General features: G+C 38.5%; 1 protein-coding gene across 3 annotated transcripts in view; it reads left to right on the forward strand.

The window, feature by feature from the left end:
• Positions 1-24,661, forward strand: part of TM2D3 (TM2 domain containing 3) — a 47,076-nt gene that overhangs the window by 2,139 nt on the left and 20,276 nt on the right. For 2 of the 3 annotated variants that reach the window (XM_037832887.1, XM_037832886.1), the window contains 4 exons: positions 3,795-3,952; positions 8,242-8,416; positions 9,909-9,984; positions 11,223-11,821. In XM_037832887.1, the coding sequence (XP_037688815.1) occupies positions 3,795-3,952; positions 8,242-8,416; positions 9,909-9,984; positions 11,223-11,388 (575 nt within the window). In that variant the 3' untranslated portion in view covers positions 11,389-11,821. Of the gene's footprint in view, positions 1-3,794; positions 3,953-8,241; positions 8,417-9,908; positions 9,985-11,222; positions 11,822-24,661 lie in introns of those variants that run through there. The other variant, XM_037832885.1, reaches the window with a different exon arrangement.

Here is a 24,661-nt window from a genome sequence, read left to right on the forward strand (position 1 = left end):
TGTAAATGTTAAATTAGTGCATTATAACTTACTAAAGAACCAATGTGAAATAATGACAGAAATTTTCCAGAATTGGTACCCTGTTATACTGATTTATTCCTGGTCAGAAGATGTCTGTAGCTTTGTTTCCAAATTAGCAAACTAAAGTGAAAAGAATGTTAGGCTGGAAATGGGGAGATTTGGGTCCTGGTTCCAGTTTTGCCACAGACTCCCGCCGTGATTTTGAGCAAACCTTAATATCTCTAAGCCTTAGTTTTTCATCTTGTGAAATGGTAGATAGATTTTTTTGAGTCCCTAACTTCTCAGCATTTTGTGTACATTATATAGACATATGTATCTTTAATATTCACACCATTTTGGGGACAGTTATTGAATACTTTTTACCAGTGAGGTGTTTGGCTAATTGAGCTCTTGCACCAGCTCACATGGCTGTGGCAGAACCCTGTTTTAGCTGCATGTGTCTCCGACTCTACTTCATGCTTTTTCAATTCCAGCATACTAGAGACCAATCACTACGGTTTTTCTAACTGTAAAATTAAATGATTTGTAGACTGGCCTTCCATCTAGCATGCATGTAGCAATGCCCCGGTTTAACCTTGTTCTTCAGAATACTGCCATGAATAATGAGGTCAGCTTGAGTCTTCACAAAGGGTTTATTCCTGGATGTACCAGAAGAACCTACTTGCAGTTTCATTTCCCCTGTAAATCAGTTCCCAGCTGAGAACAGTGTTGTTGCTCATCTGTTTTAAAGGTTATCGGAACCATGACTCTTCTCTCTTGATATTTAATGTAGACTTGAATCACACTGTAGCCCCCCTTTAATGAGGTGGATCCATGGCAGCATGATCTGGCTTTGCACAGGTATAACTTGGAATATAGTTAGAGAGGGCTTGAGTGCCTGAGTGTGCAGACGCTTGAGTTCTCATTTATTGTCTGGTGCCCAGTGTATTACACAGATCTATGGGGTATGCACCACTAAGGCCGCATAGTCTTTTCTTTTTAATATGCAAGTGTTTGCTTATCTTAACAAGTGATAAACAGATCAAACTGCCCTTTTTTTTAGTAAGTCAGTTTTATTGAGCAATAGATTGCATACCATAAAGTTCCCCCTTTTTAGTTTGCATTTCTATGACTTTTAACAAATCCATAGAGTTGTCTAACTACCATAATTACGATCTAGAATAATTTCATCACCCCCCCAGATTTCCCTTCTGTTCCTTTGTAGTTAACTGCTCCCCCATTCCCAGCCCCTGACAACCAGTGACCTCTTACCTACACCTATAATTTTACCTTGTCCGGCATATTGTATGAATGGAATCAAATAGGATGTAGCCTCTTGAGTCTGACTTCTTTCTCTTTGCATAATACATAGGTGATCCATACATGTTGCCAAACTTTATGTCTTAAACTTGGGTTTTAATTTACACAGAACCCTGCTTCGTGGTTGCTGTATATATTGTGTATTTATAAGGAATATGCACATGCCTGCTTGACATCTCAACTTGGCTGTGTTATAGGCATCTCGAACTTAACGTGTCCAAAATGGAACTCCTTCTCATCCACCTCTTATATATAATAACCAGCCAACAAAAAAGTACCCTGTTTCTCCCTTAATTTTGCTTGAACCCGAAGTCCTGATTCTTCTTTTCCCTCATCCCCTCATCTAGTCCATCAGCAAGTCTTTTTAACAGTTTAACAGCGTGTCTTAAACAGTAGAACATGGGTTGAGTCTGCCTACATTTGTCTATCTCCTGTGCCATCACTCTTGTCCATGCCGCCATAATCTTTTCTGTAGAGATGGCTTAACTGAACACTGTTCCGTAGAAACTTTCTGCGCTGATGGAAATATTCTAGATCTGCCTTGTCCAGTGGTAGCCACTAGCCACAGGTCTTTTGAGCACTTGAGATGCGTCTAATGCAGCTGAGAAACTGAATTTTTAATGTTACTTAATATTAATACATTTAAATATAAATAGCTACATTTTTCCTTTGGCTGCCAGAATTACTTTTTTAAAATGTAAATCTGATTCGGTTACTGTCCCACCTACTTAGATTACAGTCCAAACGCCTCACCTTCCCTTGTTCAATCCCACATGACATGTGCCTGCGTACCTCTCTCTTCTCCTACTCCCCCTTCATTAGGCTCTAACCCCTCTGGCCTCCTGAGAGGCTTTTGAGCTCTTCCCTGCCTAAACCCCTTCGTTCTTGATCTTCCCTCAGTCTAGAACACTCTTTGCCTAGGTTGTTGCTTCTTATCTTTCTGTTTTCAACTTTATGTATTTCTCCTCAAGGAGCTCTTCCCTGGTCAGTCTTTCTGCTCACGCAGATATCTCCTTCCCCATTATTCTGTCTCTCACTGCCCAGTGTTACACAGTCCTTCATAGCTCTTTTCACACTATGTAGTTATTTTGATCCTTTGCCTGTTTAGGACAGGATCTTTTTTTTTTTTTTCCCTTTTTGATTCAGTTTTGTTGAGACATATTCACACACCATACAATCCGTGGTGCACAACCAGCCGTTCACAGCACCACCATACAGTTGTGCATTCATCACCCCAGTCTATTCCTGAACATTTTCTTTACACCAGAAAGAATCAGAACAAGTAAAAACAAACACCCAAATCATCCCCCCGCCCCACCCCACCCCTCATCCAGTTCCTATCCCCATTTTTCTACTCATCCATCCATACACTGGAAAAAGGGAATGCGATCTACAAGGTCCTCACAATCACACTGTCACCCCTTGCAATCTACACTGTTACACAATTGTCTTTTAAGAGTCAAGGCTACTGGGCTGGAGTCTGGCAGCTCCAGGCATTCACCCCTGGCTATTCCAATTACATCAAAACCTAAAAAAGTGCTATCCATGTAGTGCATAAGAATGTCCACCAGAGTGACTTCCCAACTCCACCTGAAATCTCTCAGCTACTGAAGCTTTACTTCACCTCATTTTGCATCCCCCTTTTGGTCAAGAGTTCTCATGCCCACAATGCCAGGTCCAAATTCATTCCCGGGAGTCATATCTTGCGTTGCCAGATTTACACCCCTCGGAGTCAGGTCCCACATAGAGGGGAGGGCAGTGAGATCACCTGCCAAGGTGGCTTAGCTAGAGAGAGAGGGCCACATCTGAGCAATAAAGAGGCACTCAGGGGGATACTTGTAGTCACAATTATAAGCAGATCTAGCCTCTCCTTTGCAGTAACAAGCTTCATAGGGACAAGCCCCAAGACAGAGGGCCCAGCACATCAAGCTGTTAGTAGGACAGGATCTTTTCTGTTTTGTTCACCATGATAATGCCAGTGAGCTATAGTAGATGCTCAGTCATCATGTGGGCTGACCGCATCAATGTGTGATGTGCCAGACACAGCCGTGGCCACTATTTGGCTCCACCAACTCTGAGCTGCTTCTCTGCATACATCCAATGTCAGGCCATTCCTCCTCATGTTTCATTTCCTTTCCACCTATGGCTACTGCTCTGGTTTGAGTGACAATTTTAGTAAGACTGACACTTTTCTTTTCAGTTTTGTTCTTAATAAAATAAAGTTTTCAAAGTTTGAATCACAGGTCTCTATGCATGCGCTTACAGTTACACAGGTCTTGAGCTGTATTTTGAGCAAATGCTGATCTCTTTTCTTAACTAGCCTGCTGTCACATATGTAATTTCAGCATTGACAGTCACCTCCCTTTTATCTCATTGCTGATGGTCATGTGTCTCTTAAGCTTAGAAAATCATTGTTTCCCTTTGTTATTCTGATCAGTATTATAAGAAAATAAGCTCTCTCTCACCTCTTACAGAAAGCACCGAAATCCCACCTTATGTGATGAAGTGTCCAAGCAATGGTTTGTGTAGCCGACTTCCTGCAGACTGTATGGAATGCAAGACAAATTCCTCCTGTGTCTATGGGAAGCCTGTCGCTTTTGACTGCACAGTGAAACCTTCTGTTACCTGTGTTGTAAGTACTGCTTCTTATAGTCTAAATAAATTCATTGTAAACCATGAGTTAAAAATACAGTTTAGACTTGACTCTTGGAAAATTCTAAGAGAAAGTGCTTTGCATTTGTAAATAATATTTTAGCAATAAATCTAACTTCACCAAAAGACTAAAGCTTGAATTTTAAAGTAAGGTTTGACTGCAAGAGTTCAGAAGACAGTTTTTGACGTGAGGGTAAATTGGAGTAATTAACAGACTTCTTATTGAAAAATGGAAACAGAAAAAAACGTAAGCGCTTCAAATGTTTTCCCCATTAAAAATGACCCAATACAATTATCACCTCTACATCCCATCTCTGATATTTTGACATAGACAGGTAGGAGCCTAGAAAGGCTTTCCTAGTCAGTGTTCTTTAGAGAGTACTTGAGGAGTGTTGAGGGTTACAGACTCTCGGAGGCAGCTGAATCAAGAGTCATTTGGGGAGACTCCAGCATCTGCCCTTTTAACAGGTGGACAATGTCGTCATTGCCTGTTCCATTGCTTGGGAATACTATCCTAGAACTGGACCAGATAAAAAGTAGAAATTAATGAAGCAACATTTTAAAAAATCTTGGCACTGCCATAACTAGTGTACAGGTTTCCTTTGACCCAGTAATCCTCGCATTTCCTTCGCTGGTTGAACCCACTACCTTTTTCCCCTTGTTTTGGAGCTTGGCCTGCAAAGGGCTAGATTGGGAGGCTTCCCTCCAAAGGGGAAATAAGATTCTATGCTGTCTTAGTGTCTGCTTGTGAGCTCAGCTGTTTGCTGTGTTCATACATTGGCATTACCATTTATGAAGATTTGAGCTTAGTTGCAAGATAGTCGTCATGATTGCCTTTGAATTAAGAGTGAGTCTTTGTCACTGTATCTTAAATCGAATATTCTCCCTAATGACCTAATGGCTGAACCGCTTTCTTACGAGGCTTGCTTTATTTCTGTCTCATGGGTCTGGCACCTAGTTAGGTACTCAGTGAATAGTGAGGAAACTGGTGTCTCCGGGGACCTTCCCCATGTAAGCCGCCTTTGTTGCTTGCCTCAGCTTCTTTGACATTTGTCTCCCAAAACTGGTTACTGAGTACAACATAGTAATTAATCTCTTCCTTCTTTAAGTGTTCCAAAGACAAGTAAACAGTTTCATTTAGTGGGAAACAGGCAGAGGATAAGAAAACCAGCAAATGTAGAGAAATTACAAAGCTTAGGAAGATTTCTGAACTTCTTGGCTATGGTTCCCTTTGGCTGAGAAGACTCTAGATTGAATTCTTCCTCTCCTCCTGCCCCAGGGGTACTTTGATCTCATCCATTTCCTTTAGGAGGAGTAATGATGGGTCCTGGAAAGAGCCGAGGTTTGTATCCTTAGGTGTGTGATTGGATGTCTACCCTCATCAAGTCCCAGGGTTGCTCCCCGTTAAAGGAATTGGCTATCAGGAGATGGGGTCCTGGGACGGCTGTTGCCAGGTGACCCAGGGCAGGTAACATGTGCCATGGCCTCTTTCCTTACTGATTTATTGAGGATCTGCAGGGGCCCTCCTTAGTAAATAAGTTACCCTTCAGAAGGAGATGATCCAGGAGATGACTGTCCCAGGCACCATACAGATAAACATTTTCTCTCTCATTTGTGTGCGCACACACATGTCGGCTCCTTCCCCTTTTGTTTTGAATTTAAAATAAATGGAAAACTAACGTCTTCCAGTCCTGCTCTATGCATATAGCCTAGGGACTCACCGCCTAAGGAAATCTCATCTGAATGCTAATGGTTAAAGAGATTATTTTGATAATAGCCCTGTTAAGTATATAAATAGAAATTAGAAATGTAAAATCCTAGATCCTTTCTTTATCAGATAGCTATTAATGGTGGTTGGTGTCTGCAGGAAAAGCCTTGACAGAATGCTACTTTGTATTATTTGAAGACATTATCAGTCCCCAAGCATATCTGAAGCAGATATAATTTCTTCCACTGGGTTCTGTGTTCTTAGTAAGGACAACTGTTTCACAAAGGGAAAAGTAGCATCTTTTTTACCATAGGTTAGCTTTAAAAGGGGTCAGTACTTTTCTGGTGAGGAGAAGATGGGTTCAGTAAATGTTGAGATGCCTGGGTAGGTATCTGGAAAAAAATTGTCAGCTCGCTTGTCTTGTACCAAATAAATTCCAGAGAGATCAAAGATTTAATGTGAAAAATGAAAGCCTAACGTATCAAAGAAAACACAGATGTTTAAAAAAATAAAATCCCAAAATGGGGAATGTTCTTGTAAGTATGAAATAAAATTTAGAAGCTGTAAAAGAAATAATCTATATAGTTGATTACTAAAAATTAGAGATTTCTGCCTAACTTAAAAAAGCGTAAAGTCAAAAGACAAATAACAAACTAGGAAAAAGTATTTCTAACATGGCAAATAATGTACTAGTATTCATAATATAAATGTCAGTGAAAAAAAGATGACAGTCCTTTGGAAAAATGAACTTAGGACACATACCAATGGTTCATAGGAAAGGAGATGCAAATGGACTTTCAACATATGAAAAAAATGTTTAATTTTCTCATAATTAAAGAAATGCAAATTAATGCTTTTTAACCTATCATTGTCAAAAAAACAAAACAAAACAAAACAAAACAGACAATTTGATAACACTCCAAGTTGGTAAGGGTATAAGGAAACAAATGCTTTTATACCTTGTTATTAGATGGGCAAACTGGTTAATTTCCTGGAGGAAATTTGTCATATCTGTCAAATTGACAAACGCACATAGGCTTAGCAATTCCATATCTAGTAATTTTTGCACATGATGCATATAAGTATGCATAAAGATACCCTTTGTGGCCATGTTCATCAAGGCAGAAGATTCAAAACAAGCTAAAAGTCCAAGAGAGTACTGTTTAAATTATGGTTCATCCATGTACAATGGAATAAATACACTGCAGCCATTAAAAAAAAGTAGGCTGCTCTGGGGATATTATTGGTATTGACAAAATTAAGTGAAAAAATAAGTTTCAGTTAGAAAAGTTAAATTAAAAAATAAAAGAAATAATATATGATATAAACTTCTGTATTTGTAGAATGGGCCATCCCTGGAAGTACAGGGGTCCTGAAAAGCAGGGCTTAGCACGGGGGTTGGGGATGGGGTGTGGGGAGTGTGCAGTGACTACTGGAGGCTGGATGAGGCAGGCTTCTTCACTTTCCTGATGTGTCTTGAAATTTGTACATATACGTGTATTACCTAGTTTTAAAAAATAATGACGAAAAATTGTAGATGTTTTAAAGCCATACTGCCTTACCCAGTGGTGTCTTACCCAGTTTTGAACACCATCCATAAAATGTTTTGCGTAGATCAAAGATTAATAAATATGGTACTTCCACAGGTGTTTGTGTGACCATTTATAAATGGTTTTGAAAAATATGTTGTACAATATAGTGTAGCTTTGGATACTTTCAGTATATTTCCACTTATGTAAATGTGTAAACATACACAAAGAAAATAACTGAAAGAAGATAAAAAGGGGTTATCTTTGGTGAGGCTACAGATTTTTTTTCTGTGTTTTCCAAATGTATGCCATGCAAAGAACATGTGCTATTTTTATAAATAGAAAACAAAACAGTTACTTTTGAAGTTGAAATGAAAAATTCTCTAGTCTCAAAAGCTCAGGGCCAAGAGAGCACACACTTGCTGAGTCTTTCTGTGTCCTGTGGCTTGTCTGAGTTGAGAGTGATCTTTGACCTGTCTGATGGGTGGTCATGCCTGTGCTCAGGGATGCGGTTGCAGCAGGAAAAGCCTGGAGTTTCTGGACCAGGGTTGGAGGAGTGTGGGAAGATTGGCGACTTGGAAATGAGGCAGCATGTCATACCTGTAGGAGCATCAGGCTGGGGCTTGGGGGACTTGGGTTCTGCTCAGTGAACTCAAACAAATGTACTCACCTGTTCCTTGCAGCTATCCGCAATTGTGGCTTTGTGAAATAAAATTTCCTTTTTCTATATTCAGAAAGTACACATGCTTGTTATTGAAAATTTAGCTAAGCAAAAATGATATAATAATCTTTACCATCCCAAAGTAACCTTTGTTAACATTTTGATGGGAATTTATGTAGCTTTTTTCCTTAAGTTTATATATTTTGGATGTTTATTTTTATGATTATTGGATCATACCATATGCTCCCATTTGGTGTGCGTATTGTTTTGGTACCACTTATTGCTAGGTCAGAAATGTAAGTTTTTTAGAAGCTTTGTGCCATAAGACTGAGTTGTTATATTGGCACACTTATTAGTTCTGTGGTATATAGGATCAAGACCTCCAATCCCAAAAGAACTTCATCATCAACATGACTTGCAGATTTTGCTGGCAGCTTCCAGAGGCAGATTACGAATGCTCCAATTCTACCAGCTGCATGACAGTGTCCTGTCCTCGGCAGCGATACACTGCCAACTGCACGGTGCGGGATCACATCCATTGTTTGGGTGAGTCTCAGTTCAAGCAAATCATTTCAGAAAATTAGTGAGTATACATAGAGAAGTTTAATCTGACATTTGAGAATTAAGTTTAAATCATTTGATCAGAGACAGCAGCCTTTTAGTTATGTCAGATTTCATTTATAAACCCAGTGAACTTAAAGTCATCCAGAAAATTTGTGGCTCTATTGTCTTTTGTAATGTAATATTTGATAAAGAAAAAGTAGGTAAGGGATAAAGCATAATATAGAATAATTGAGTTTTACCCAAACTGATGACTTAAAAAGTACTGATACCATTGGAACTACCTGTGTGCTTTTCCTTCGTTCACTTGCTCTGTCTGGTCTTCCAAGATAATCTTTTGAATTTTGTCTTTATCGTCCCACTTCTTTTTCTAATTCTTTATATTTCCCATAGGTAGGTAATGAAATATAGTACAATATATTATTCAGTCGTTTATGTTTTACAACTATATAAAGTGATACCAGGCTGTTTATGGTCTATTGGGAGTTTCTTTTGTCCTCTCAACATATGGTTCTAAGATTCAATCATGTGACTTGGCTTATTTATTGTATCACAGTTTATTCATTCTCCTATGTGTTTGGGTTATTTACATCTTCTGGTTCCACGTGTGCAAGAGTCTGTTTAGCATATAGTCTCTAGCATGTATTGTTTTCCAAAATGATTTTGCCAGTTTGCGGTTACACGTAACAGTTCCTGATGATCCAAAACCTCTCCAATACTTGCCGTCCTTAATTTTTATCTTTTTCTTTGAGATTTCTGGGAATTCTTTTATATTTTGGATACTTACCCTTTGCTGTCCCAGAATCCTCTCCCAGATTGTGACCTTTTTGTCTGTTCTGTACTTTTTTATGGTATCTTTTGATGCACAGCTTATTAAATTTAAAGAGTTGAAGTTATTAGTCTTCATGGTTAGCCTAATTTTGTTATTTTTAAAGAAATCTTTTCTTAACGCCAGGTTATAGAGAGAATTTATTTTCTTTTAAAAGTTTTAAATTAGGCCTTTCACATTGAGGTCTGTAACCCTCCTGGAATTGGTATGGGTGTATGGTGTGAGGTAGGGATTCAATTTCACCTTTTTCCCACATAGAAAGCTAATTTTCTCTTCTTCCCTGCTGAGCTGCAGCTGACCTCTTGTCATAAATGAAGTGTTTCTATGTGCATGGTCTGTTTCTGGGCTCACTCTCCTTTTCCCTTTGGATGACAGTCTTATTTACTGTGATATTATCCTAAGTCTTCATACCTGTGTAGGGCATTTCGCATTCTTTAAGCTCTAACCCTTACTTAACTGGTTAAATATTAAATCACTGCTTATAAATGGGGAGGACTTTCATTTTACTTTCCACTGTAGTAAACATTTATTATCATGAGGAGTGACTTTTTAGATTTTAAATTTAAGGCCGTTAGTTACAATTAGTCTGTGTGTCAGAGTGGTTTTATACCCGAATTTTTATGCAGTTTCATTTTTTTTTTTTTAAAGGTAACCGTACTTTTCCTAAAATGCTGTACTGCAATTGGACAGGAGGTTATAAATGGTCTACTGCTCTGGCTCTGAGGTAAGCTTCATTCCTAATCAGTTAACCAAGATACCACTTGAATTTCTTTGGGATCAGTGGAAGCTTCTAGACAATAGAGCTCTGCCAAGCTCAGATCCTACTACTTATGTCAGATCACCTCTAGGAAACTCAACTGCAGAGATATACTGAGATGGTCAGACTAGTATTAGTGGAATTTGATGGGAATGTTAGCTTTTCCCCCAAGATGCCTTCATATTCTAGAGAGGACTTCACTGAGTCATTGGGCTTAAGAAAGAGAAGGATCCTGCCTGGCAGGAAAGTGTAAACCAGTCAGTGAAAGAGGAATCCAAGATTTGTTAACTGGCCACAGTCTTTGTCATTAGTGGTTCAAGTTAAAACTAATAACTGATTTTTTTAATGAAAAGTTTTGGGGGAAATAATTTTAGATTTACAGGAAAGTTGCAAAGATAGTGGAGTTACTATATACACTTCACCCAGCTTCCCGTTAGCATCTTCAGCTGTCATGTTACACTGAAAAACTGACTTCTAAAAAGTAAGAATAGTTTTCTTCTCAGAGCTCAGTATAGTTTCTTTTAAAAATGCTCACCATAAATGAGAATGTCCAGGGTTTGCTTCAAAGGAATGGAGAGGAGGAGGGTACTGATTGAACTGATTGACTTTATATTGATCATTGGAGATGGGTCATAGGTACTGTTCTCTTTACTTTTTACTTTGGTTTATGTTTGCAATTTTTTCATAATAAAAACTTAAAAAGAAATACAATGAAAAGTATTAATGTCAGATTTTAGAATTTGAAGAACCCTTAAAAGTCATTCCAAATGCTGGATTTTTAAAGATGACTAACTGAAAAAGCTAGATAACTTGGTCTGGGTTGCCAAGATCATGTCAGGGCTGACTCAAGGCTCAAACTTCAGATTTCCAATTTCGTATTCTTTGTTAGACCCTTACGCCCCACTTTGTCTTCTTGAATGTACCATTTTCAAAATTAAAAAGCAATGAGATGGATTATTTTTCTTTAAAAGAACAAACATTAGATTTCAGGACACTTAAAAGTTGTATGCTGACTTGTGACATTTAAAAACTCTTGCCTGTGATTTTCTGGTGTAAATTTGTGCAATAATCATTTGTGTTACAATTAAGGGTTGTGATATTTTGAGGCCTTGTCACAAACACAGTTTGCCTGGTTATTAAAACACAACTTGGCTGCAGTTGGTTGGAGGCCGTCTTGTGAATTCTGGGCCTGTTTTCTGTTGCAGCATCACCCTGGGTGGGTTTGGAGCGGACCGTTTCTACCTGGGCCAGTGGCGAGAGGGCCTCGGCAAGCTCTTCAGCTTTGGTGGCCTGGGAATATGGACACTGATAGATGTATTGCTAATTGGAGTCGGCTATGTTGGACCAGCAGATGGCTCTTTGTATATTTAATTGTGGTTGTGTGCATCAGAAGAACGGTGCTTAGAAAAAGTTCTTTTGCCTATAGTGACATAATGTGTAGTGATGGTATTTGTATATTTTTAATGTACAGCATCTGTACTTTGCCTGCCTTGATTAAGGTAATATAAATGAATTGAACCATGTTTATTTGGAGTTTGTTTTTAATTTGCCTGAGATATATTTTTTTTTTCTGTGAAAAATTTTAAATTTACTTAATTAAACTAGAAGACCAAATTCTGCAGTGATTGGTGTCCAGTCAGTTCCCAGGGCTTTAGTTTTGTATTGCTTAAGTCACCATGTATTGCTCGTACCTCTGGCCTGAATGTAATCTGCCTTGAAGGGCTTTTCCGCTATAATTGCAGAAACTGTGAAGTGTTTTTATTCTGTTAACCAAATAAAATTATCTACCTATACTTCAGCCGTCTGTCTGTTTCACAGTGTGATATCTGTGTACTCTGATCTTTATAAACAACTGTTTTAAGTGAACTGCACAATTTTTGTGCCTAGTTGCTGCGGTTTGGATTTTATTAATAATGTTTTAGAAACATAAAATGTGAGAGTATTGAGAAATTAATTAAATTGCAGGTTACTTTAAGGAATATTGTAGACCTGTTTCCCGTATGTGTGAATTCAAATATAATCTTGAAAAAAACCTAACGGTTTTTATTAAGAAGTAAAATGTTTATTTTTTCAGGGCATTACTCTTTTCTAACAGATATATTCTATCAGATGCAGAAGCTATAAAATGTCTTTCGAGAGTATGTCCATAAATCTCATGGGGCAAAGCTGTATTCCACCACCACCACCCCCAAATTACTTATTAATTACAGTGATCACTCTGGTGAGCTCTTGCCCTTGAAGAATGGGTTTCTCTGAAAGCACAGAATCCTTTCTGATGATGTTTTTGGGTATCATTTAGTAACAGTTCCAGGTCTGGCCACTAGGTGGTGTGTCCCCATTATATTTGCTTTCCCATTTTATTTCTCAAAGTTGTTTTTTCCTAGGAACTTGTCACAGAGCATGGGCAGTATTAAAAGACAAGAGTAGCCCATTTTCCTTTTACTTTCCTCAAGGACAACTGCTTATACTTTCCTGTTTGGGGTGGGGTGCAGGGAGATGTGCAGATCTAATGAGAACAAAGATTTCCCTGAATCTCCTCCATATTTAGCTTTCTGGAGAAGAACATCTCTGACATTTCCCAGTGGAGCTACCACCTGGGGTAGAGCCATTGGTGGGAAGTGACAATTGACCATCTGTGGGGCCTGTGTCGTGAAGCTCCTGTGACTGGAAGGTGAAAGCGGAAAGGTTTAGAATCTGTGAAAGGGTACGTGAGAATGAACTAATTCCCAGATCCTAAAAAGTATGCACAAGGAGATAGCCTTTGGGACTGGAAGGATGTACACAAATCAGGGATACTTCATTTAAAGGATTTAGTGGAGCTGATTAACTCAGAGACAGAACTATGAGAAATAGGAAGAGATTTCCAAGTACAGTTTAAATAAATTATTGAATGATGAATTCAAATTTGGCCCCTCAAACTGTAATAAAACCATTTTCAAAGGGCACCAGAGATGGTGGGTGTGATATTTTGCAGAAAATCCCGTGGGCCTTTGCTGGCAGCAAAATGGCATGTTGGGGTCTGACCTTCAGTCTCTATTCCTGTATGCTGTGAGCTCCTACTAGGAATATTACAAAGGGAACCTGCTTTCACAGCTTGGGAGCCTGAGTGCTCCTATCTGTCAACCAACCCTGATTGATGGTTCTCTGGATATTGCAGAATTTATCACTGCAGACTGCCATATGTTATTTCTTCGACTTAAGATTCTCTACCTTGCTTTGTCAGCTGTTCCTCCACTTTCTCAGGTAATTTCTCATGGTCGGGTGCTGGATTGTTTTGTTTCTTATCACCCCCCTTGTCCCTAGTACAATATCTTGCACCCTGCTGCTCTCATAAGTTTGCTGAGTAAGTAAGTGTCCTGGGTGTCTTAGAGGTAATGAAGGGCTTAGGTGCCAGGGACTGGCAGTTGAGGTGGCTGCAGGGAAATCTACAGAAATTGGCTTTGAGTAAATATCTGGCAGTAGCACCATGTGAATCTCATTTCTGCACATTGCTGAGGAAAAGCTTTTGTTTATAATACTTGTGAAAAGAAATTTAAAAAAAAATCTCCAAGATTTAAAAATATAAAAATGACTTTTTGTATGCTACACATCTTTGTTCCTCTGTGCTTTTTTAATACCTTCTTGCCACAATTGCATTTATTTTTTTGGCACATCTTCAGCTAAGGAATTTGCAAATGGTTTTAATTCAGCATATAAACAATGATTGAAAAATGAGCTGTATCTGATGCAGCTTTTCAGATATTGCATTGGGAGAGCTTCATTTTCTCTGTGTGCTCAATTTTGGTGGTAAGGCTTTTTTAAAAATTATTGTAAGAAATAAAATTCATTTTAACCATTTTTAAGTATAAAATTTTGTGACTTTAGGTACATTGACAGTGTTGTGTAATTTTCACCACTATCCAGTTCCAGAACACTTAAATCACCCCAAACAGAAACTCATACCCATTAAGCAATAGTTCTCCTTTCCCCAACCCCTAGTAACCATTATTATAAAGCTTTCTGTCTCTGAATTTGATTAGTTTCTCTAATATTTCATGTAAGAGAAATCATACAATATCTGTCCTTTTGATTCTGACTTACTTCACTCAGCATGATGTTTTCAAGGCTCATCCGTGTTGTCGTATGAATCAGAACTCCACGCCTTTTCATGACTCAGTAATATTCCATTGTATGGATATACCACATTTTGCTTATCCATTCATCCATTGATGGCACTGGTGTTGTTTCCGCCTTTTAGCTATTGAGAAGAATGCTGCTATGAACACTGATGTGGGAGAGTTTCATTTTTAAATGAAGGGAGATTCTTTCACTTCAGCTCTTTCTTAAGCTTCCTCTCTGGCCATGTCATATTTGATGAAAGCAAAAATAATGAACATCGAGTTACCATGTGACTCAGTGATTCTACTCCTAAAGAAATGAAAATACATGTCCACACAAAAATTTGTTCGTAGTGTTATTCATAATAGTCAAAAGTGGAAACAAGCCAAAAGTCCATCACCTGATGCATAATGGATAACCAAAGTGTGGTAGATCTATACAATGGAATATTACTCTACAATAAAAAAGAAAGAAGTCCTGATATGTGCTACAACTTGGATGAACCTCAGAAATATTGTGCTAAGTGAAAGAAGCCAGTTACACTATAAGAAGATGAACTTTGTGTTATATAAACTATATCTCAATAAAGTTCTTAAAAATGAAACAGAACAGCAACTATATATACATACTATAGAAGAGGGAAGGAGAGAACACAAGAAAGAAAATGGAGGAAGGAATATAGACTGTAAAAGGAAGATGAAGAGCCCATCTTAAAGAAAACATAGACCAAGGAACAGAAGAAAAGTCTGCACAAATTTCTTGTGCTTTAGAATACTTAACAAGTCTGTTTTTTCATTCAGCAAATAAATACTGAGCCCCTGTTATTCAGCATGTGCCTTTCTAAGGTGCTGAAGATAATAGCAGTAAACAAGTTCTTTTCGTTGCTTACATTATTGTGCACAAATATGTAAGCACAAAGATATTGATTCCATTGGACCCCTTCCATCATGGAGGGGAGCATTGATTTGTCTTTACTGGGAATAGATGCGTGTTCCAAATACGAATTTGCCTTCCCTCTTAGCCTTATTTACAGCTTCATACAAGATTGCTTCTAATCAGAGAGCTCATTTCATAGCAAGATTGGCACCTAATGTGAGTTCATGCTGTGAAAGTTGAAAACAGCCCTAATAATAGCCAGTCTGTGATTTCCACCACTTAACATTTAAAAAGTGTTCACAGAATAGAAATAATACTCTTTTTGTTGTTTTCCTAGTTACTCAAGATAGAAGCTTGGGTCAGTGATTTGAGACATTTTTCTTTTTTCTAATATAAGTATTTGATGTTATAGACTTCCTTTTAAGCTGTAGGTACATCTCATAAATTCTGTTATGTACAATTAAAAATATTTTATAATTCTATTTTCAATGTGATCTTTGTCCCAAAGGTTATTTTAAAATGTACTGTTTAATCTTCAAATATATGGGGATTTTCAAGATATATTTCTATAATTAGTTTCTAGTTGAGTGCCTCTGTGGTCAGAGAGTAAAATTTGTATGATTTTAATTCTTTTAACTTTGTTGAGCTTTGCTTTATGGGCTCAAAATATGGCCTATCAGGCTGAATGTTATAAAAGAATATGTATCTTACTGCCTCAGGTGTTTTATAAATGTCAATTTGGTCAAGTTGGTTGATAATATATTTCAGGATTTCTAAATCCTTGCTGACTTGGTCTTACTCTATCAAATACTGACAGAAGAGGGTTGTAGTCTGCAACTTTAATGGTGGATTTATATTTCTCTTTTCAGTTATATAGTTTTTGCTTATGTATTTTGAAACTGCTGTTGGGCATACACATTTGGGATTGCTATGTCTTCTTGATGGACTGACCCCTTTATTATTACGTGATGTCCCTTTTTATCCCTATAATATTCCCTGTTCTGATATCTACTTTGATATTAATGTAGCCACTCCTACTTGTAATTAGTGTTTGCATGGTATATTTTTGTCCTTTTACTTTTAACCTATCTGTATCTTTATGTCTTATACATAGCATATATTGGGTCTTGGTTTTTCATCTCTGACAATCTCTGCCTTTTAATGAGAAGTTTAAACCATTTACTTTTCATTTAATGTCATTATTGACTTGATTGGATTTAAATCTACCATCATTTGTTGTATTCTCTGTGTTTCATTTGTGCCTTATTTCCTTTTTCCTCTTTTCCTGTCACTTTTGGATTAGTTGAATATTTTAAAAATGTTTTTCAACCATTTTTTCCCCAAAATATTTGTTTCAGCCCCCAGACTCATTTTCCTCCTCTTCTCGTGAAGTTTTAATTTTTAAGACTATTTTCTCTCTGTTGTTCAGACTGGATAATTTCTACTGTCTTATGGTTCACTGATTGTTTCCTCTATCAGTTTCCACTGATTGTATTCCTCTATTAGTATCAGCTCTAATCATTACTGAGCCTGTCCAGTGAGTTTTTTACCTTAGTTATTGTATTTTTTAGTTATGTAATTTCCCTTTGATTCTTTCTTATATCCTCTGTTTCTTTGCTGAGGTTTTCTATTATTTGTTTGTTTTAAGAATGTTCATAATTGCTCATTGAAGTGCTTTTATTATTGCTGCTTTAAAATCATTATCAGATAATTCCAGCATTGGAATCATCTCAGTGTTAACATCTTTTATCTTTTCTCATTCAAGTTGTGATTTCCTAGTTCTTGATATGACAGGTGGTTTTTTATTATACACTGGATATTTTGGGTATTATGCTGTGAGACCTGTTGAATCATTTCAGCAGTCCGCCACTCTGTTTAGTTCCCTGTTGGGCCTCATTGACACTACCCTGACAAAAGTGGAGCACTGATTCAGACAGCTCAGTAGAAAATGTCAGTGTTGTTTTTATAATACACTGCCTCATATCACCTCATTGTATATGAGTGTAACTAAATCATCGGAGTCCTTGAAGAAGCACACTGCTATGAAAGTGAACTGTCTGTGCGAGGGGCAAGTGGCAGGATTCTGTGGTTGGCCCACTACTGCAAGGAATTGAATTCTGCCCATAACCACACGAACTTGGAAGAAGATGTCAAGAACTAGAAAGGAACACAGCCCCGCTGTTCCGGTTTACTAATGCTGCCATTATGTGAAATACCAGAAATGGATTGGCTTTTATAAAGGAGGTTTATTTGGTTACAAAGTTACAGTCTTAAGGCCATGAAAGTGTCCAAGCTAAGGCATCAACAATAGGGTACCTTCACAGACGAATGACCAATGGTGTCTGGAACACCTCTTTTGTCTGGGAGGTCACGTGGCTGGCATCTTCTTCCTTTGCTCCCAGGTTGTGTTTCAAAATGGCTTTCTCCCAGGATGTTTCTCTCTAGGCATCTGGACTTGTTCTCAGAGTTTCTTCCAGGCAAACTCTGGAGTAGCAGAAGTCTACTTTCAATGGCCGTCTTCAAAATGTCTCTCTTGGCTGCAGCTGTTCTGAGCTCCTTCTGTCTGTGAATTCTTTTATAGGACTCCAGTGATTTAATTAAGATCTACCTTGAATGGGTGGACTAACACCTCCATGGAAATTATTCAATCAAAGGTCTTGCCCACAGTTGATTGAGTCACATCTCCATGGAAACATCCAAAGAAGTCACACCCTAATCAAAAAGATTAATCAACCTGCCCCCCAAGATTGTATCAAAGAATATGGCTTGTCTGGGGGACATAATATATATACAAACTGGCACACCTGCTGACACCTGGACTGCATCCTGGTGAGACCTTTAAACAGAGAACCCACTGTAACCATGCCCAGACTCCTGATGCACAATGTGTTGTGTTAAGTCTCCAAGTTTCTGGTAATTTGTTATACAGCAACAGAAAACTAATGTACACTTTCTGTTGTTATTTCTTCATTCCTAATATTCCAAGTTTCCTTCTATTATCATTTCATTTCTGTCTTAAAAGCTCCCTTTAGCGTTTTTTTTTTTTTTAAGCAAGTCTACTGGCAACAAATTCTCTTAGGTTTCTTTCATCTGAGAATGTCTTTATTTCACTTTTGTTCCTTGAAAGATGGTTGTGCTGGATATAGAATAGGTGACAGAATTTTTCCTTTCAGAACTTGAAAAATGTTATGCCATTTCCTTCTGGTCTTCATAGTTTCTGATGAGAAATGTAATGTCATCTGAATAGTTTTTCTCTGGCTGCTTTAAAGGTTTTTTTTGGGGGGGGTCAGAAATTTGATTATGATGTGTCTGGGCATGGATTTCTTTGGGTTCAGTCTATTTGGGATTTGCTTAGCTTCTTGAATCTGTAAGTTTATGCCTTATTCAATCATTATTTCTTCAACTATTTTTTTCAACACCATACTTGTTCTCTTCTCTGGTGGGGTCCCCGGTGACATGAATGTTAGATCTTTTGTTATTGTCCTACATGTTTCTATTCTTTTTTTTTTTTTTTCATTGTAGAATACAACATATTTACATAGAAGTGATAACTTTCAAAGTACAATTTAATAAGTAGCTATAGAGCAAATTTCAAAGAATACTGTGGGTTATAGTTCCACCATTTCATTTCTTCCTTCTAGCTACCCCAATACCCCAGCAACTAAGAAAAAGAAAATTTATAATTTATATAAAGATTCAGTATTCATAATCCTTTGTTAAATTCCATCTTGTCTGTCCTCTAGTTTAATCACTTTCCCAAGCTTCAGGGATATCTAGGCAGTGACCATGCCAACTTGTTCATGTTGAAAAGGGGTGCTGACATTATGGGAAAAGGGGATGCAAATGGTTGATGTTCTTGAAAAGGCTGTTACCTCTGGGTTTTGGGACTTAGCTGACATGGAGCTTTCTGGAGGATTTAAGTTTCTGAAGAATAAACTTAGAGAAGTTGTGGGTTTACAGAACAATCATGCACAAAATTTAGGGTTCCCATTTATCCCCCCTATTAGTAACACCTTGCATTGTCGTCGTACATTTGTAAAACAGTTGATGAAGGCATATTTTGATAATTGTATCATTAACTATAATACATGGTTTAACATAAGGTTCACTGTATAGTACAGTTCCATGGAATTTTAAAAAAATTTATTACTATACATACAACCTAACATTTCCCATTTTAACCACATTCAGATATATATTTCAGTGCTGTTAATTACGTTCACATTGTGCTACCGTCATCACCATCCTTTACCAAAACATTTCCATGGTTCCAAATAGGAGCTCTATATATTTTAAGCATTAACTCCCTATTCCCTACCCCTGACCCAGTCCCTGGTAAACTGTATTCTAGATTCTGACTCCATGGGTTTATGTATTCTAATTATTTTATATCAGTGAGATCATACAATATTTGTATTTCTGTGTTTGGCTTTTTTCACTCAACATGCCTTCAGAGTTCTTCCATGATGTCACATGTGTCAGAACTTCATTCCTTATTATTGCTGAATAATAATATTCAATTTTATGTATCTACCACATTTAATTTATCCATTCATCAGTTGATGAACACTGGGGTTGCTTCTGTTTTTTGGTAACTGTGAATAATGCCACTATGAACATTGGTGTGCAAATATCTGAGTCCCTGCTTTCAAATCTTTTGAGTATATATTTAGTAGTGGGGTTGCCAGGTCATATGGTAATTCTATACTTAGCTTCCTGAGGAACTGCCAAACTGTCTTTCACAGCAGCTGCACCATGTTTCATTCCCACTAGCAATGAATGAGTGTTCCTATATCGCTGCATTCTCTCCAACACTTGTAATTTTCTGTTTTTTCAATAATAGCCATTCTAGTGGGTGTGAAATGGTATCTCATTGTGGTTTAATTTGCATTTTCTTGATAGTTAAAGATGTTGAGCATCTTTTCATATGCTTTTTGACCATTCGTTTATCTTCTTTGGTGAGATGTCTATTCCAGTCTTTTGCCCAATTTTTAATTGGGTTGTTTGTCTTTTTGTCATCAAGTCATAGGATTTCTTTTTATATTCTGGATATTAAACTCTTGTCCAATATATGCTTTCCAAGTATTTTCTCCCAGAGGCACCAACTCTTTCCTGACATTTGCTTAGTGTACCGCAGGGAGGGTAGACAGGGCTCCTCTCCACAGTCTCCACAGCTCTAGGTGTGGAGGCAGATGGTGCTACCTCTGCTTATGTCAGTGCATGGTTCAGAATAACTGACAGGGCTTCACCTAGGTCTTCCCAATGTCCCAGTATGGAGGAGGAGGGTTTCCTCCTCATTAGTACAAGAGCTGCATTGGTCAACATGCTTCCTCCCGCAGTCTCCATGGCCCATACTCCTAGCGGAGACCATGAGGAGTGCCTCCTCATTAGTTTGGGGCAGAAATGGTGGGCAGGCAATGCCTTTGATCTCTGCAACCCAACACCGTGGAGAGTGGTGTTGCTTTTTTCACCTGGAGTAGAGTGGGTATGGTCAAAAGGGTTCTGCCCTACAGGTTGCCATTCTCCCAGGCCTTTGGCTAAAGAGAGTAAGCTTTCATTTGACCTTTTTATTTGTTTTTGTTTGTCTGTATCTTTGGCATTTCTGGATTGTGGGCTTCTCTACTGCTCAGGTGAGGATATATAGGAGGCAAAAAATGAAAATTGGAAGGAACTCATTGTCTGGTTGTTCCTCAAGTCTCAAGGTCTCAGCCAGTCACCTTCTCTGCCCCACCTCTCAGAGTCCTCTGATGATTGCTTTAAGTATGTTGTCCAAAGCTTTAGTTGCAGATAGCAGGGGCAATAGGATGGAATGTTGGCTATTCCATCTTGTCTAGAACAAGAAACTGAATTACCTTCATTTATTGTGATTAAAATAAGAGGAATTTTTCTATTAACCTCCATTTTTGCCTTTTCTGGTGCCTTTCATTTCTTTGTGTAGATCCAAGTTCTTCTCTGCTATTATATTCCTTGTAATATACAGGCAAACTCCAAGCCACAATAAAAGCCAAAGCCACCAACCTCACTTGACTCTTATCATTTGGACTGGCTTGTAACTTCCCTGCTCTGCCCAGAAAGTCCCATGGTGTGAGCAATACGTCTCTTCATGTTAAGGTTCATGTGACATTATTAGTCCATCAATCTTGACCTCTGACCTATTCCATTGGGAGGAGTCCATACCACCCTCCTTGGGGTGACCATAAAATACTCTTTCTGCCTGAAGAACTTTCTTTAATATTCCTTGTAATGCAGGTCTTCTGTCAATGATTTACTCAGCTTTTGTTTGTTTTAAAATGTTTATTATTTTATGTTAATTTTGAAAGATATTTTCACTAGATATAGAATCCTGGATTGACTGTTTTTCTTTCAATACTTTAAAGATGCCACTCTGTTGTCTTCTGGCTTGCATAGCTGCTGATAAGAAGTGTACTGTAATTCTCATGTTTTCTCCTCTGTATATAATGTTGCCTCTCTTCTCTCACTGCCTTCAAGCTTTTCATTTTCAGCTTTTAGCAATTTGACTGACATGTTAGAGTGTATGGGTTTTTTCTCTTTTGTTGGTGGTGGGGTTTTTTTGGTTTTGTTTGGTCTTTGTTCTTCTTGGGGTTTCTGAGATTCTTGGATCTGTAATTTAATGTCTATTAGTATTTTTAAATTATTTCTTCAAGTATTTCTTCTGCTTTATTCTCTCTTCACCTTCTGTGATTCCAGTTGTATGTATATTAAACGATTTGTTGATGTACAGTTCTTGGATTCTTGTTTTATTTTTGCCACTTTTTTTTTTCTTTGTGTTTCAGTTTGGAGCATTTCTATTGGCCTATCTTCAAGTTTGTTGATTCTTTCAATGACTATCCATTCTATTTATGTGCTTGTCAAGGAATTCTACATCTCCAATGTCATATACTTTATTTCTTGCATTTGTATTTGACTCTTTCTTCTAGTTTTCATTTCTCTGGTGAAATTCCCCATTTGTTCATGCTTGTTGCTCCCCCTTTCCGCTGGATTCATTAACATGTTAGTTATAATTATTTTAAGGTCCTTCCATGTCTTTGTTTGCCAGGACTGTTATAGCAGATATTGCACACTGGTTGGCTTAACAACAGGAATTTGTTTACTCACAGTTTTGGGGTCTGGAAGTCCCAAGCCAAGGTACCAGTAGGCCTTTTCTGAAGTCTGCAGCATTCTGGTGCTGCTTGCTGGCAGTCTCTGCCTCCAACACATGGTGTTCTGTCTCCTTTGGTCTCATCCTGTAGCTTTACTTCCATATCCAAATTTCCTTTCTTCTAAGGACTCCAGTCATAATGGATTAAGGTCCACCCTTAATTCTATTTGGCTTCATTTTACTAGGGTCTTTGAAGATCCCACTTGCAAATGAGTTCACACTCATGAAACGGGATTAGGACTTGAACATGTCTTTCTTGGGGAGATGATTTGTATTAGTTAGGGTTCTGTAGGGAAACAAACCAACAGGAAATACCTGTAAATATGAGATTTTATAAAAGGCTCTCACACAACTGTGGGGATGCACAAGTCCAAATTCCGTAGGGCAGGTTGCATGAGTCTAAATTCCATAGGGCAGGCAGTGAGCTGGCAACTCCAATGAAGGTCTTCAGTGAACTCCCCAGGAAAGGCTGACTGGCCGAAGAAGAAGTAAAAGTTCTCTCTTCTCCCTTAAAAGTCTTCAACTGAATGGATTAAATCCAGCTGATTGAATTCTCATTGCAGAAGACATGCCCTTCATTGATGTAATCAGCCACAGATGCAGTCAATTGACTGATGATTTAATAAATCAGCCTTCTGGTTTATTAAGCAGCCACAAACGTCCTTGCAGTAATGGTTAGGCCAGTGCTTGCTTGACCAAACACCTGGGCACCATCACATGGCCAAGTTGACACATGAACCCTATCATTACATGATTTCAATCCCCAACACTGCCTAGTAGCTCCAATTATTTGGGTCAACTCCAAGTCTATTTACGTTGATTGCTTTATCTTTACATTGTTGCCTATTCCTTTTTTAAATTTTAAGTTGTGATTGAATTCCAGACTTTGTATGTAGAATACTAGTACAGACTGAGGCAAATAATATTTATACCTGCAAACAATCATGCTTCTTCTATTTGGTTTTTATTGTGTGGGTTGAGTTAATCTAGTTAAGCTGGGTTTGGTTTTGTTGTTGCTATTATTACCTTCAGTGCATCTAAGTCTTCCAATTCACCTAAATTTGAGGTTCTTTTACTTTATGTTCAGAGTGGTGTCTGGCATGTCAGAGGATTTTTTTCAGCATTCCTGATACTAGCCTCAGCTTTTAGCTGTTCCTGCATGGCTGTGCCATAGAGTCTCTTCCCTTGCTCTTACCTCTCCTTCAGGAATAGAGTGTTATTTCTTTATTCTCAGTGCTAGGCTCATGATGAGGGTGTAGGGGTTTCCCTCTTGACCTGGTCCACCCTCATTCTTAGACCCTAAACCTCAGTGTTTAGGGACCTTCTCATGGTTCCTGTTCTTCCACCACATGGCAACTAAGTTGTGCCTTGTATCTGTGCTTGGTCTTGGACAAGAGTTTCCTACCCCACCCTCTCTTAGTGGTGGCAAACCCTGATTGGTACTGGTATAGAATCTTGGGCCCAGAATGGTTTCTTGCCTCCCCCTAGACGCAGGAAGATTTTGCTTCTATCCCTACAATAGTAGCGATGGATTGTCCCCTATGTCCTTGGAACAATAAGTCTCCTACCCCTCTTCCAGAGGTAGATGGATTTTGCTGCCACTTTCTTCAAAAGCAATGGATTTTTGCCTGTATCCTGTGGGCACCCCTCCCTCGCTGTCTTAAGGCTTTTGTTTTATAGGAGAAAAGGCTCTAGGGGAAGTGGGCAGGGCTTCTTGCCTGTCCTCCAACAGCAGCTGATCTCTTCCCACCCACTCCCATGCCTGGGCCACCAGGGGAACCCTCCACCTTCTGCTGCCCTCCTCCCAATATGGCTCTTTAGCACTCATAGGAAGCCCGTGAAAAGGATCTTGCAAGAGAGTGCAAAATCCCCTAGTGTTTGGATTCCCTAGCTAATTCCAAACTTACATACTGCCTATACTTGGCCTTTAACAATTTGTTAAAGACAGATGCTGAGAAAGACACAGAATCTGAGAGAGAAAGCCACACAGAGAGTAAGCCACTGAAGCCAGAAGCTGAAGGGAGAGACCAGTAGACACTGTGTTCTAGTTTGCTAATGCTGCAGTAAGGCAAAACACCAGAAATGGATTCGCATTTTTAAAGGGGGTTTATTTGGTTAAAAAGTTACAGTCTTAAGGCCATAAAGTTTCCAAGGTAAGTCATCAGCAATTGGGTTCCTTCACTGGAGGATGGCCAATGGTGTCCGAAAAACCTCTGTTAGCTGGGAAGGCACGTGGCTGGCATCTGCTCCAAAGTTCTGTTTTCAAAATGGCTTTCTCTTAGGGTGTTCTCCTCTAGGCTGCAGTTCCTCAAAAACATCACTCTTAGTTGATCTTGGGGCATTTATCCTCTCTTAGCTTCTCTGGAGCAGGAGTCTGCTTTCAACGGCCATCTTCAAACTGTCTCTCATTTGCAGCTACTCTCTCCACTTCTGTGCATTCTTCAAAGTGTCCCTTTTGGCTGTAGCAAGCTCGCTTTTTCTGTCTGATCTTGTATAGTGCTCTAGTAAATT

The sequence above is a fragment of the Choloepus didactylus genome, chromosome 4, assembly GCF_015220235.1.
Source record: "Choloepus didactylus isolate mChoDid1 chromosome 4, mChoDid1.pri, whole genome shotgun sequence".
NCBI classification, from domain to species: domain Eukaryota; kingdom Metazoa; phylum Chordata; class Mammalia; order Pilosa; family Megalonychidae; genus Choloepus; species Choloepus didactylus.